The 15555-nt window shown below is 43.1% G+C and overlaps 1 protein-coding gene across 2 annotated transcripts in view; it reads left to right on the forward strand.

The window, feature by feature from the left end:
- INTS7 (integrator complex subunit 7) overlaps positions 1-15555 on the forward strand; it is a 45666-nt gene that overhangs the window by 13636 nt on the left and 16475 nt on the right. Inside the window, exons 14-20 of one of the 2 annotated variants that reach the window (XM_061475451.1) lie at positions 2955-3149; positions 3884-3987; positions 4548-4616; positions 5729-5861; positions 7481-7579; positions 8382-8567; positions 9491-9778. In XM_061475451.1, the coding sequence (XP_061331435.1) occupies positions 2955-3149; positions 3884-3987; positions 4548-4616; positions 5729-5861; positions 7481-7579; positions 8382-8567; positions 9491-9778 (1074 nt within the window). Of the gene's footprint in view, positions 1-2954; positions 3150-3883; positions 3988-4547; positions 4617-5728; positions 5862-7480; positions 7580-8381; positions 8568-9490; positions 9779-15555 lie in introns of those variants that run through there. The other variant, XR_009747243.1, reaches the window with a different exon arrangement.

The raw sequence follows: 15555 nt of genomic DNA on the forward strand, positions 1-15555 counted from the left end.
CAGAATTCAGATGGTACCTGCTTTTCTGCAAATACTTTCTGTTTCTCTGGAGTGGCAAAAATAGCAGGAAGCTGTGTGATGGCTGAGAATGTCAACAAAAAAAAACCTTTAATGAATATGGACCAGCTCTTACTGTGAAGTCGCTTCTTAGCGAAAGACAGTCCAGCTTCACACAATAATTTCGTCTTTTATTTTCCATGAAGGAATCTCTATGTGCAGTTCCTTGTCTTTTGAGTTAGGCTGCTTTTTTTTCAGTTACTGGAACTGTCAAGTGCTTTGACAATCCAGATGTTATTGTTTAATAAGGTTCAGACACTACTGCTTATTAATAAATATTCCTCAAGAGGCAGGAAGGATGTAAGTTTTACACCTTTGCCTTCTGAGAGGAAGCTATATTATTCCTGAAGTATTTGTCTCAACTTGTTGGCTGAGTGAACAAGACTTGTAATTCACCATTTCAAGGTTTCTTTAATGTCTAAAAGACATTGAGGGGGAGACCTCGTGTAATTAGATGTTAATATTTAATAGAGGCAGGAAAATAACTGGCTTCAGTAGGTCATTATTTGAGTCAGTAATTTCATGAGCCTTTCCCAAGGGTTTGGGGTATTTTCTGTTAAAGGATTCCTGTCCTCCTCAACCCTGCTGACTTCATTTCCTGGTTGCACATAGTGCTTTGCTGTGTGCGGTACCTTCCCTGTGGGTTGTTGTGGTCCAGCGGAGTAAGTACAGGTTTTTGAAGGCTAGAGAAGAGGAAGTGGGGTTTATAGCTGGCTGTTGCATCGCTCTGAACAAATTCCTAACCTTGCGTGTACCAATTGTAAAAGGAGCCAGTCACTGCTTGCATCTACAGCACCCAGCATCTCAAAGGGAAGCGGAGTGTAATGTGCACATAATAGTCTCACTGCTGAAGACCTTTGCTGTCTCTTCCCTCTGAGTTTAGCTTTACTGTCCCTACTGTTTCAGTGTAGGGCATGACTCCGCACTGTTGGTACTGTAGAGCACTGTTAGTGCATATGATGAGCCCGATGTAGCTGTCCACTTTGTAGCTGTAAGACTCTCTGTCAGTAAATCTGTTGTAGATGTTCACTCAGCCCAGTTCAGCAATGATGAAATACTCATCAGAAGATTTCTCAATGCCTTCTTGATAGACATGCAACTGTCTGTCTTGCACTGCTCTGTGCAACACATTCTGTCACATGAGTTAGTCCACTTGAGGAGGAAGTCCCATTACTTTATGGATGCTGCAGGGAGGGCCGGGTCTTGTCATGGAGCAGATTGACCACAGTCCCCATCTGTCTCTCTCTGTGTACTTGCTTGTATAGTTAGTGAATTTTGACTAGGACCTGCTCTTTCTTGCCCAAAACATGAATCTCATTTGGTAGCATTGTGCTTTTTTTCACTGCTGGCAGTCTAGTGAAGATACAGTACTTGAACAAAGCACTAAAATAACCACTGATTAAGTAGTGTTAACTCCACATACGTTGATAAGAAGTGGTGCTGTTGAAGGGCTTGGCTGAGCCAGAGAACTCTGCCATTTTCTAGAAAGAATTGTAACTCATTGATTTTCCGTGGCTTAATAGGGGTAGCAGATAAGGTAAATTGTGTATTAATGAGACAAGCTTGTCTTTCCATTTGCAAGAGTCAAGTCCAATTTGTGCTACTAAAAATGTCTGGATTTTCTGCTCTAAGTGCTGGTACTTTACTGTCTATAAAAGCCTGTAGTCTCTGTGGAGCAATTACAGTGCAGTGAGGTCTCCTACAGAGGGTTTCCTGATACCACCCTTGCAAAATCAACTGAAAAATTTCCATTCAAAAGGGCTCTCTTCTGCTTTTTTTTTAATGCCCTTGCAGAGGAGAAAGCAAAGGAGCTGGTTGGAAGGGCTGAAGCAGCCTTGTTTGCTTGAAATCTAGCTCAGTAGTTTAAAGTGGTTGCAATTGGGTGATGTTTCTTCTCTTCAGTCAGTAGTGAGCCAGTTCGTAGATGTTTTGCGAGTTTGCTGCTTTCCTGTTGGCAAAGAAATGGATCTTCATAAGGTTTTTGGAATGGGTTATAACTTCTTGCTTTCAGCAGTAACCTTTTCTGTTGACGAATGACAAGTACAGGAGATGATGTGCATGGGTTTAACAAGCTGCCGTTCTCTGAGTAAGAGACGGTCCCAGTGCTTTGTTTTACGGAAGGCTTTTCCCCCTCCTAAAGAAAAAGGTGTACTCAAAATCCAGCAGTGTAAGAAAAATCGGTGGATTTCTGGCCTAACTAGTATGAAATATCGGGTACTGCAGTTTACCCCCGTCTTGGGAGTCCTGAGGTGTCACAGATGCTTCACACATCAGATAAAGTCTTAGGGAGGAGTTTCACAGGACTGCATCTTCTAAACAACCACAGCATGTCTGCCCTCCTGGAGTTCTGTTATTTACTGTTCTTAGTTGTCACTGAATTCTCTCTCTTGCCTGCATCAGATGCAAGGTTGAGTGCCTTTGTAATGTTCCATTTCACAAAATGCCCAAGGTTATTGCCCCTTCCTCCCACTGCAGGTAACTTCAGCCAGTTCCTTCTCTTCTGGCTGATGCAGGGAATCGCTTTGTCAGTCCTTGTGCTTCCCTTCCAATTCAGTGTGCTCTCTCTTATGGATAAGGACTGTCTGGACTAACGTCATCTGACTAATGGCTTGGCCTTGGTAAAAGAGGAAATAGGTGCCCCAGTAGCGTTGTAACAGCTTGAGTCACATTTGTTACAAGGGTGATACACTTGAAATAGGGATTAATAATCACTTCTGTGTTGTTTATATTCAGTATGATTTTACATTGAGCAAATCTCTCAAATGTGTTTTAAACCAGCAGCTTTTAGAATTGAATTCAGTTGTGGGATGAGACAGTTCAGTGCCATTGATTGCAATGTTATTTTATCATGGTTGCTTTTGACCTAGATTGCCAACATTCCTATTGCTGTGTTTCAGGCTGCCAGTACGCCACTTAATCCGCTGAGCTTTCAGTGTGGATTTGTGAAACTCAGGATTGACCTTCTGCAAGCTTTTTCTCAACTTATTTGTACCTGCAACAGCCTCAAAACAAGTCCACCACCAGCTATTGCCACGACGATTGCTATGACATCAGGAAATGACCTCCAGAGGTGTGGACGCATCTCTAACCAGGCACGTGTTCTTGTTCCGCTCTTGTGTTTGCCATGAATTTTGCTTCTCAGCAGACATAGCTGATGAAAGGAATGAAAAGTGGTAGTGGATAGTTTTGCTAAATAGCGAGCCTTGGTTTTCACCTACAGTTATACAAATGCCTGCCTGTAACAGGCACTATCATGAAGTTACGTACATGTGTTTTCTGATACATTCATGCGCTCAGCTTCCAAGATACGCACGTAGTAAGCCCCTTGGCAAGCTCAAACTTGCAGGAAGACCTTTCACACCTTGTTTTGAAACAGCTCAGATACTGTGATTACACTAACAAAGCATATATAATTTAGGATCCTATTGCAACCTCTTTTTGGTGAGCGTTGGCAACAGGCTTGCTACCGTACAGAGCACCAAGGCAGTCTGCTTCTATAATGCATGTAGTCTGCAAGAAGGCATCAGTGGGTAGCCTTTGAAGGAGCAGTTTGATTTACCTTAGGGGATGGTGGAGGTTGTTGCTGGGGTTTAGAGGTTGTTCGGTTTGTTTTGCTTTATTTTTTGCCCAGGGAGGGTACATTGGTGCTGTGTTACAGGAAGAAATACCAGTTTAATGCGTGGATAACAGCCTGGTGACTTTTATCTGTGTGAAGAAGCAAGAACTTGGTTTATCTTGCTAGAGTATACTGGATTGGGGTGGGGGGGTGTTGGTTTGTTTTGCTTTGATTTGGGGTTTTTTTTGACTACCAGCATTGCCTCTGTAGATGAAGCACTCAATGGAGGAATTCCGGAACCTGGCTACCCGCTATGGAGAGCTGTATCAGGCATCTTTTGATGCCGACTCAGCAACTCTAAGGAATGTAGAACTGTATCCTTTTAAAAACCTTAGGATTTCGTAGACTCAACCAGGTTGGAAAAGACCTTTAAAATCATCCAGTCTACCCGTCTTCCAGCACTGCCAAGGCCATCACTAACCCATGGCACCGAGGGCCTCTTCTACATGGTTTGTGAATGCTTGCAGGGACAGTGGCCCTGGGCAGCCTGTTTCAATGCCTGAGCGCCCTCTAATATGTTGACTTCCCTTCTCATGTGGACAGAATGATACTGAACAATCCTGTTTTCTACAGAGACCGGCACAAAATCATTTTGAAACAGTAACGTAAAAATTAGGTACTTGTTGCTTAAAACGTATTTGGAAATAAACATTGCCATACTATTGCTTGGGATTGCTTTATGAAGAAGTTAGGACACAAAAATTGCAACAGCATAAAATCGGGGATTTTCATGGTTCTTGGTCCGTTTACTAAAGGAGTAAAGACTGTAGGATTACTTTGCAGACGGTAGAGAAGTAAGTCCAGTAACCATACTGCATTTCTTGGTTCAGGTGCAATCTTCCTAATTCTTTTAACTCCTTAATATTAATGTCAGACAACAGCAGAGCTGCCTGTTGATTTCACATGCAATAGAAGCTCTGATTTTGGATCCAGAATCTGCAAAGTAGGTCTGATAGTTAACTCCTTTGCTGTTTATTTCTAAATCCCTGGGGGCTTTAAGCCTAGGAATTCAAAGAATGCTCAGAAGGTTTCTCAGTAGACCCTTCTAATTCCACTCTGGGCAGGCTTGAGGACCTGGTGCTGCTGTGCTGTACCTGGCAGGCTCTAGGGACTGTGTTTTGGCTTCCACATTTGTTCTGATTTTCTGTGGGGAGTACTGTGCTGGGCATGTTTTAAATACAGGCTTACATTAAAATAAACCCCAACTTTTAATCTCTTCTTTAGCCACCTATTTCAGCTTGTGTCATTCTGTGTTGGCTCCCATACCTACTGTTTGCACTTGGAAGCACACATCGGTTTCCTTTAGAGTCCTGCAAACATACGCACCAAATTAGTTTAATCTCTTAATGTAAACCCATAACATCTGACTCGTTTTTTTAACTTTGAACTTATACCCCCTGGGAAATGAAGTTCCTATGAATCGAATCCCTCTTTAAAACTCCCAATTGAGTTTGAGGCTGAGATTAATTGAAGATAATGTGGATAAACATAGCTTTAAATATGTGACTTTTATAACTGGAAGTGAAAGTGAACATCAAAGCGATTGTCCTACTCTGTATGAATTAAGCATTGCTTAGAAGGTGTATTGATCAGACTTGTAAAAAGGATGAAGCTGGGGACTTCAGAACATTAGGTGTATAGGAGATGGAATTGTATTCAAGGCATGAGATTACAAACTTCCAGATTTAGTCTTAACTCTGGCATTCTTGCTTTTCCTTGAGCTGTGAGACTTCTAAAAGCATTGGAAACACCACAAGCTTGAATAAAAGGTAGGGGTATTAAGTGTGCTGAGCCTCTTAGACCCCTAAATGCTTCAAGTGAGAAAGGATGGGGACAGAAGATGGGGTAAGATGTAGTTAGAGGTTTAAATGTAATGGGCAAGTCTTATAGTGGAAAAAAAATACAGAAACAGAGTAAACAGTTTGAACAGTTATTTCTTGATGAATTTTGAGTTGTAATAGGGGATGGTCTTGTTGGGTCTGTTTGGGAATAAGCCTCCCACGTTGCAAAGAGGAAAGTATGTCAGACACAGTGAAAAGTTTTGGGTTTTTTAAGTTTCCAGGAATACAGCTCGAATGGAACAGCACATGTTGAGAGTGAATATGAAAGAAGAATGATGTCTGTATTTAATCATGTACTGGAAGAAGTGGAATCCCTCAACAGGAAGTATGCTCCTGTGTCTTACTTGGCAAGTAGTGGTTTTAAATGTATATTCTGTAGACAAACCTTCCAAAACCTCAGCAGCTCCGTGTGTCTTTAGCAGTCAAGAAACTGAAGGACACGCTTAAGGTAAGTTTTCACTGGCATAAACAGTCTGTAGCGTCCAGCACTAGCCTAGCTTCAGTCTCTTGAGCTGCTGGCAGTTCATACTGTGTTTTGTGAGTGTAGCGTTTCTCTTATCAATGCAGGTCATCAGAGAACACAAAGTAAACTGCTCTGAATGCAAACCAGTGAGCCGATAACGTACTTCCTTACAGGGCTAGTATGGTTTCATCTCTTAGTGAACATCATAAAGCTGTAGTGCACGTTGATGGGAACAAGGTAGTTCATTTGTCATGGCTGGCATCTGTTTGCCTAGTTTCTAGTCTTTACCAATCCCAAACACAACGAGGAGTGAGTTGTGTGAACCATAGAAAAGGTAAACCCTGTAAACTAAGTTGTCACTAGCTCCAGGCAGCTTGGTGACTTCAGTAGCACTACCTTGGCTCACATGAGCCAGAAGTACAGTATAGTGTAGTGAGGGAAGAAAGAGGAGACAGGAGGCTTAAAACTTAATTGTTGCACCACGTTAAGTTTGTGGTGCTTGCAGGGACTTGTTTGCTTGGAGGGGAATTGTTGTATATTTGAGGTGTTGGGTGTGAGTGTTTCAAACGGATCCTACTCTGCTGACCCTAACACTATGACCGAAATGACTTGGATTGTCCTTTTCTTGGCATCCTTGTTCTTTCCAGAGCAGAATACCTTCTTCATAAAGGGCAGAACATAAAAAGAGAGGCTGAATGTAGTCATAAAATCATAGCATGGTTAGGGTTGGAAAGCACCTTAAGATCATCTAGTTCCAAAAAGGCTGTTGTCCTATGGCTGTATCAATATATTTCTGGACTTCTGTCGTGGTTTAAACCCAGTCAGGTAACTTGTTCACTCACTCCCAGTGAGTGGTGCCAAGCTGACAACAATCAAGGTCCGTGTTCGTCTCCCCCCCCCTCCCTGCACCGGGGCTCTCCCCTTCCCCGCTCCCGGAGGAACGGGGAGGAGGATCGAGAGAGTGCAACTCCTACGGGTTGAGACAAGAACAGTCCAGCAACAAATCACCACCGCTACTATCAGCTAAAACAATGATAAGGGAAAATAACAAGGGAAGAGAATACGATACCACCGGCCAAGAAAACGAGTTCCACCCGGAAGCCCGTGTCCTTCCGGGCAACTCCCAGTTACCCCCCACCCCGGGCATGACGTGCTGTGGTATGGAATACCTCCCCGGCTAGCCCGGGTCAGGCGCCCCGTCTCTGCTTCCTCACAGCCTCCCCTCCTCCCTGGCAGAGCATGAGCCTCACAAAGTCCTTGGTCAGGGTAAACATCACTTAGCAACAACCGAAAACATCGGCTTCACCAACGCTGTTCTCAAAACTAGAAGTCAAAACACAGCACTGCACCAGTTAACACAAAGGAAAAAAACATGACTGCTACTGCTGAACCCAGGACAACTTCCAGTGGAAATTACTGCAGTTTCAGTCCCTCAAGCGTGTTTCTTTCCCCTATGCTATGAATGATGTATTTTTCTCAATGGTTTGGCTCTGTTTCTTGCAGCATACAGCTTGTCTGTGCAATGCTGTTATTGCATTGTTGAAGGTGCCCCTTTCATTTCAAAGGTACTTTTTTCAAAAGCTGCAGTCCACAAGTATCAAGGTAAGTACTGCTCAAATGTGGCCTGAAATCTCTCTTTGTAGAGTCTGCCTCAGGAGAAAAGCCTCCCTGAAGGCACAAAGCTTTGGCATTTTTAGTGAAGATACTTAACTGCAAAGAGCGTCTGGGGTTATCTGTTAGGAATAACATGAATCATATGTACATATGGGCATTAAGAACCACTAGACTGTGATTTAGGCAAGTAGGACTCGTTTCTTTGACTGCAAAGCCTTAAAGAGAAAATCTAACTGGAACTGGTGATGGTTTTGGGTCTGCAAAGCTAAGTAACGGTCTAGTCCTGGGAAGGCAATTTTGATACATTTGTATTGTTTTTCCTTGGAAAAGCAACGTTTACTATCTTGGGAGAAAATGGTAATGTTTCTCAGGTGGCTGAGTAAGAATGGCTCTATGTGACCTGCAGTGGTCATCATTTACTCAAGTGCTCCTTTTGGCTGGAAAAGGGAAAGCCTTAAGATTTTTATTATTAATTCTTATTGCATTTTATTTCTTTGTTCAGCTTAGTATATACTTCCCTGGGTTATTTTGTAGAAGACTTTATCCACTTCTCTTGAAGAGGTGCAGTTAATGAAACTGATAGACCACAGCTGGTACTGGTGTTAGTGCTTGTTAGGTATGATAGTAATGATCCTCAGATAGAAGTTTTGTGTTTCCATTTGCTGGCTTCCCTTCCAAACCCCTCCTTGGAATTTTTTGCCATAAGAAGGCGTTCTGTTTCATCCTGGAATTGTATTTGCTTTCCTGGAGGTATAAAATCACATTTGTAGCCTGTTTTCTTGTGTTTTAGCTTGCTCTATCCCCATCTCCGAGGAACCCAGCAGAACCCATTGCGGTACAGAACAATCAGCAGTTGGCTCTAAAGGTGGAAGGGGTGGTTCAGCATGGGTCTAAACCAGGCCTTTTCCGTAAAATCCAGTCCGTCTGCCTGAATGTCTCTTCAGTGCTGCAGAGCAAATCTGGACAAGACTATAAGGTATATAGACAGAATAGAATCAGGAGTCTTAAGCTTTCTTGCTGTTTTTTCCTGCTCTTTTGTTTGCCTGTGGTTTAGCAGAATTTCAGGTTGAAATGAATGGGTTCTTCTGTGATCACCTCTTACTCTGAGCAGTTGACATTCAAGCCCGTGCCAGACTCAGGCATAGTGTTATGAGATTTTTAGGCCTGCTGTATGCTGATGTGTTTTTAGTAGCAGCTTTTCCAAACAAAAGCGTCTTTGTGATGCTCAGAACAAGTCAGGAATCTGCTTGAAATTGGGGGAAATTCAGCCTAGGTATATACCATATTAAACTGCAAAGGGGAAATGGCAGATTATTCTCTACCATGTAGACTCTAGAACTTCTTTATCCTCATTTTAAGGGTAGATTTTTCCATTTGTTTATGGGAAGTGGGAGGACATGCTGTCCGAATTAAATAGCCCCTGAGGAGATGCATATGAAACACGAGTCAACAGTCCTGTCAAAGACTGCATGTTCAGAAGTTACGGTTCTGCTAACGTATGTCGTTTAATGAGAAGCCTGTTTTGGTGGGTTTGGGGTGGCTGTGTTTGTTTTGTTGTTTGGTTGGGTTTTCTTGGGGGGGGGAAGGAAAAAGTTGCTTCTAAAAGAAGAACAGGACTAGGAAGTGTGTAATGTTTATCTGACTTGTTTAGTCTGTGGAAAACTGGAACCTCAGGGAGAAACAGACGTGTTAGCTACATTGCTTTTGTGAATAGGTATCAAAAGAACGCATTCATCAATGATGAAACATGTCAAGCTGATTCAGACATGCACGTGCATTGGTTAGGAAAACGGAGGACAAAGATTTTTCTCTGATCTCTCTCCATTTCAAATGGAGAGGAGAAAACTTACTTGAATAGGTTTCTACAAAATGGAATTTTAACCTTCCGTGTGTTCTCAGATTCCTATTGACAACATGACCAATGAAATGGAGCAGAGGGTGGAACCACACAACGACTACTTCAGCACTCAGTTTCTGTTAAACTTTGTGATACTTGGCACCCACAACATCACAGTAGAGTCCTCTGTGATAGATTCAAATGGTATTGTCTGGAAAACTGGGCCTAAAACAACAATTTTTGTTAAGTCTCTTGAAGATCCATATTCCCAGCAGGTTCGTCTTCAGCAGCAGCAAGGACAGCCGCCATCGCAGCAGCAACAGCAGAGAACAGCCTACTCCCGGTTTTGAGAACAGCCTACTCCCGGTTTTAATTCCCTGAAGGGACTCTATCCTGGTCAATGGCATTACAGCTTTTCTTGGACACTTCTTTTTGGTTTTTGACAGACCTACAATTTTAACCTTCTCCTACAGAATCTCAGGTGCTGACTTGTGCTTTTTAAATGGTGTCGGATAAATCTGAACTTGATTCAGCAGAACCAACTCTATTCACATTTCCTTTCAATGTAAGAACTTTTGCCCCATCACTACTGTTGACAGATGTGCGGCAGCAAGCTCCACAAACTCTGACAGCAGAGGACACTAAGAGCCCTTTGACTGGCGCTTGCTTTGAGGCACATAGGTTCTAATGTTAGGCTCATGGGATATCAGGAAACACTTTGGCTAGTTATATGGAACTGCGTGTAATACCAAGTCTGTGTCTCTTGATGTGAAGGAATTAGCAGGAATATCCACAGGCTTGGGTTTGTTTGTTTTTTTTTTTTTTCATTTTAGTAGCAGCTTCTAGTAGGATGTTTATTACTACAATTCGGGAGCACTACTCAATGCATACATCTGAAAGGAAAGAAGTTGTGGCTCACTTCTCGTATGTAGTTGTAGAGGGAGTTGCTGTCTGGGGAGTCTCACAAGAGGCAGAGTTTTACAGGTGGGAACAATAATTGTTTCTCAGATGATACAGAAGAGATTACTGTGGTGGTTTTCAATCTTGCTGCATTTTGGAAGGCTTTGGTTTTGTTGGGTGTTTCGTTTGTTCTTTGAAAATTGCAGTCGACATTTGTTGTAACTGCTTTGTTTTAAAAAGGAAGTTTATATACCAAAGCTTTGTCATGTTGTGTACTCTTTGACCAGCTCAGTCAATCTTCACTGAAGGAGAATTTTGCCAGTACTAGAAATTGATTCGGGATAATTTGGGGAACATGCTGCTTCATACGTAGTTCTTGTGCTTCTTTTGAGACTGAACTCTGCCTCTGTCTGGACTCCCAGGCAATAGAACGTATAACGTGTCCTTCACTTGGTCCTCGTAAGTAATCACTGCTTAGCACTTTGCAGGAAAGTAGGACCCACTTGAATGGGAGGAGGAAGAGGCTCTTCCTACAGACTTCAGCTTGTAAATGGCTTAGTACCTCTCATTGGAGCATAAGTTTTCAGTTACTTAGTAAGTTCCTAAGATACTGTTACTACTTCAAGTTGATTGCACTGTAGAAGCTGACTAGAGCTTGCAGATTCAGCTTGCCTTACATGCAGAGAATAGGATAATGAACTGTTTGAAGCCTGGGTTTCTGTGGCACAGCTGGATGAAGAATTGTTTTTGCTCCATTTTCCCATAATAGTTGCTTAAGAAATCAACTTTCTTCCTCTTGGCTTGAGACTAACAAAGAATTGGAAGTGGTGACACTAGGTTTTGTAATAGCTTGGTCATGCTGTGATACTGAGCAGGAAAGGTAATTGGGATGCAAGGTGGAAAAGAAGACTCAAAATCGGTGGAAAATTCAGCAGCATCCTTCTTATATCTGATTTTTATTTTGTGCTGGGGATGGAAACTATCCCTGCCCTTCAGGCTGCCTGAGGGAAGTGGCAGTTGCTTTCCCCACCTGTGTGGTTACTTTGTTTTTTGTGTGTGTGTATGTAGAGAATCGCAGAATCACAGAACAGTTTGGGATGGAAGGGAGTTGCAAAGCTCATCAAGGCCAACCCCCTGCAATGAGCAGGGACATCTTCAACTCCATCAGGTTACTCAGAACCACATCCGGCCCGGCCTGCAATACCTCCAGGGATGGGGCATCCAGCACCTTCCTGGGCAGCCTGTGCCAGTGTTTCACCATCCTTATTGTAAAGAATTTTTTCCTCACATCCAGCCTGAATCTCCCTCTTCTAGTTTAAACCCACCACCCCTCGTCCTGTCACAACAGGCCCTGCAAAAAGTCTCTCCCCATATTTCTTAGAAACCCCTTCTAAGAACTGAAAGGCCACAATAAGGTCTCCCTGGAGCCTTCTCTTCTCCAGCTGAACAACCCTAACTCTCTCAGAGAGGTGCTCCATCCCTCTGGTCGTTTTTGTGGCCCTCCTCTGGACCCTCTTCAGCAGGTCCATACAGCTCTGTGTGCATACATATACCCATAGCTACATACAGTTTCGTGGTCCAGAAGGAGATCATTCACCTGGTGTTGTGCATGCTGTCTGTCACATTGAAGATCTGAACTATTTGTGACAGGTTGGGTTCTTTCATTAAAGTCATAGATCTGTGTCTTAACCACAAAACCCTCCTTACTCTAATAAGAAAAAGACTAAGAGGTCAAACACATCTTTTTTTTATCCTGCATAATGAATGTGTGTTTCTTGCTCTGTTATTGACCAGTATGTTGCTGGAAACCTGTGGTGGCAGCATCCCAAAAGAACTCGGCCTTTCCTCCCAAGTCATTAGCTATTTCGTAGTGAATAGCTAAACCTGGGAGAAGCCTAGTAGGAAAAAAAACTTATCTAGGGAAACCCCTGACCTCACCTGAGGCTTCATTGCCTGTGAATCAGTAAGACTAACCCTGCTGCAGAAGGAAAAATGGTTCCTTCTCCAAGCAGGTTTCTTCACAGGCCTCTAGAATTCCAGGAACTTGGATCAGTTTTGGAGACAGGCAAACAATAACTGAAGTCTGCAAGCGTGGGTGCTAGGTATGGGGGTTGCAGGGCGAGGGTAGATGCCTTCTGGAAGAGGGTGAGTAGCATTTATTGGAGATGAGTTTGTACAGGAAGGTGGCTTGCACTTGGATTCCTAATGCGCTGAAGGGTTCCTCATGCTGGCTCGTTTGTAGGTTTGTACATGTGGGTGTTGGTCAGGCAGGACCCTGGACCTGTTACTGTATTGTCCTTCTACGTAAGCAGTGGTTTATGTGAAGTTTGTAGTGAGGTTGTTCCTTGGGTGCTTGTTTTCAAACATTGTGTGTCTTTATTCCTAATACACTTTGAAATACACTTTGCAAACCAAGGTTTTCATAGAAATCAATGACTCAGAACACCCAAAGAGAAGTGAAGAAGGGTGTTACAGTTACAGCAATGCACAGAAAGCCATCAGCAGGGAATGTGATCCTTGACTATTAATAGAAGCAGGGAGGCTGTCTTGCTTGAATCCTGCGTTCTCTTTCTGTGCTTGAAGATGTGCAACAAAGAATCTAGACAGCACTTCCTGTGATATGAACCAAGTTAAATGTCACTAGGATTTCTCAATAAACAAAGCAGTAACTTGACCACTCTGCATAGCTGCATACTGATAATGGGAGACAATTCAGCTCTTCTTCCTGTACTGCCAGAAGAAGGAAAATATGCAGTGGCTAGACATAGGTTTGAAGCTGCTGCTGTGAATTCAGACAACAAACAGGCGTATGCAGGCAGCTACCATCATCATCTGGGTTTCATCTAGCTCTGATAAATCACTGGGCTGGGGAAAGCTGAAGATGGTCAAGTGAAGATGAGAGGAGGAATTCATAATGTGCAGTTCTGCATTAAGCTAACAGGAATAGTTCCTAGGCTTGAGGATTTAAGCTGGCTTCTCTATGGGTGATGGAGCCAGATGCTCTCAGAAGTACTCACTACTCGCCTTTTTGTGACCCTGTGCTCCGACATAACAGAAAGTGTCATTTCTAGATTCCTGGCTGACCTCTTGCTCAAGGCAATGTGGAACTCAACAAGGAGTAGGGAAGGAATTCCCCCTGTCAGATTCTGCCTTCCTCTGGAATTAGTGTGTAACCTCCTGCTAAGGTCATTTAAGTGTGTTTCACAAGTGATTCCCTGAAGTGTCACTGTGTGTATTCATGGCACCTGAGACTTCCCTTTCTTCCCGGTTTTGTCCCCTTGGTAATGCTCTCATTTTAACCAAGGACTGAAATGCCTTGATTTAGCTAAAGCTTTTGGATCTGATCGTGGATATACGTTCACTTTAACCTGATTTTTCTGTACAGTTTCACAGGACTTAACAGGTCTAGAAGAAAGCTCAGCGATCCTTTAAATACATGCATAAAGTTGTGACATCAGTAAAGAAAGTAATTTTACAACTTGAGTTTAAAAAAACCAACAAAACTTACTGAAGAATCAATAGGATTTGAATGAATTGTATTCATTCCTAAAATCTCTTTTGAATGATGTTCACCATGTGTGTATGTATATAAAGAAAGAGGGATCTCGTACAGCATGAAGCACGTTGCCCTCAAGAGTAGCTGTGTTTCTTTTCTGGCTGTCTTCTTTCTGCTGGCCTACAGTGCTTTGCTGTCTGCTTGCTCAGCACATTGACACAAAGTGCCCTTTTAGCAGCATCTCAAAACAGTCTGCGCCTTTTGTGGCAGTGCAGGTGTAGTAAGGTATCTGCACTGTCCAAGTGTGTGTATGGGAACATAAAGGGGAGATGGGTGTCTTGAGAGCCCTGCCAGCTCTCAAGGCAGTTCTGAGTTGCGTGGGGCCCAAGAACTGGTAGCTCGCTCTGCCCAACTGCTGTAATGCAGCGTCCAGCAGTACTGAAGTTGCTCTTGCTTCACCCGCATAGATGCCTCCAAGGACACAACCTTAGATGCTAAGCAAAAGGAGACTTGGCCTGTATTAATCTTGAAAGCTGAGAGAGTGATAGAGACAGAAGTACTTCTTAAAAGCAAGGGAAAAACAAGTGTTGCGTTGCCTTTCTTACCAGATACTACACAGTGTTGCAGTTACCTTCATCCCCCTGTGAATTTTGAAGCCAGGTGCTGGCTTGTGTTACTGGAAATAGGCCTGTTTTGATGGTGACCCTAGATAGCTCCCGAGTTCTTCGTACTCCAAGGGATATCCCCCTGACAAACAGCAGCTGCTCAAAGTCAGCACTGAAGTCACAGCTTACAGCGAGCACTCAAGCCAGTGGCTGTTCTGCATGCGTCAGAGTTGCTCTGCTCTGCTGGCTGTCAGCAGAGTGCCGAGAAATAGCAAGTGTCATCGTGATGTTCTCATTTGCTTTTAGGATAGTCATTATCTACCCCTTGCTTACTCACCTCAAAGCAATGCTACTGAAATGAAGGACAGCTTGGCTGTATGTTAATGGAGTTTCCAGTTAGCCTCAGCCTCCTGATCCAAGGACCTTAGACAAGGCAAGAAGAGCTTTCAGTGAATACTGGGAGAAGAATCTTTCCCAGGCTAGCAAGAGAATGAGCAATGCCTTAAACTGTGTCTGCTGGGCACCTAAGTGTAGTAAAAAGCATTTTCTGTGTTCTTTTTTGTCAGTGTTGAACCAGAGGCCCAGTGGAGCAGACAAGGCGATACCTCTTCTACTGTGTAGAAATAAAACTTAGGCCATAAGCACCTCATAGTCTTAAAACTAATCCTTTTCCTTTTTTCTTCAATGGATAGGGAGTCTTATATACACATTCCCTCAGATTTGAGTTTTTGGGTTTCAAGGAGTCTTTCAAAACTCTGATTAATAAAAGCAGTTATTTGGGGGTGTTTTTATGGGTATTAGTGGTGAGTACAAAGCTCCAACGGAGAAGATGGCTTGTGTGGGTTGTCTGATTTAAAATACGTTTTCTCAACAGTTTATGACTTGCTGGCAGCCCATCTTACAGACTCCTTCCCTGCTTACTAGGAGTCCTATGTTTAGGAATACAGTTAATTTGAAATTAATAGCTGTCCATGCTTAAAAGCTTCTACCTAGAGAGCAAAACCACCGAGTAGCAGCTGAACTAGAAGAGACGGTGTGTCATAAACGGAATGGTATGTGCATGGATGGACTCTGCCACAGATGATGGGTGAATCAGGGTATAGTTTTCGTGCTCTGCTTCACACAG

This window comes from Pezoporus flaviventris, unplaced genomic scaffold (assembly GCF_033815535.1).
Source record: "Pezoporus flaviventris isolate CSIRO_AGI_PZ_B2104156 unplaced genomic scaffold, CSIRO_AGI_Pfla_v1 ptg000083l, whole genome shotgun sequence".
Lineage (NCBI taxonomy): Eukaryota > Metazoa > Chordata > Aves > Psittaciformes > Psittacidae > Pezoporus > Pezoporus flaviventris.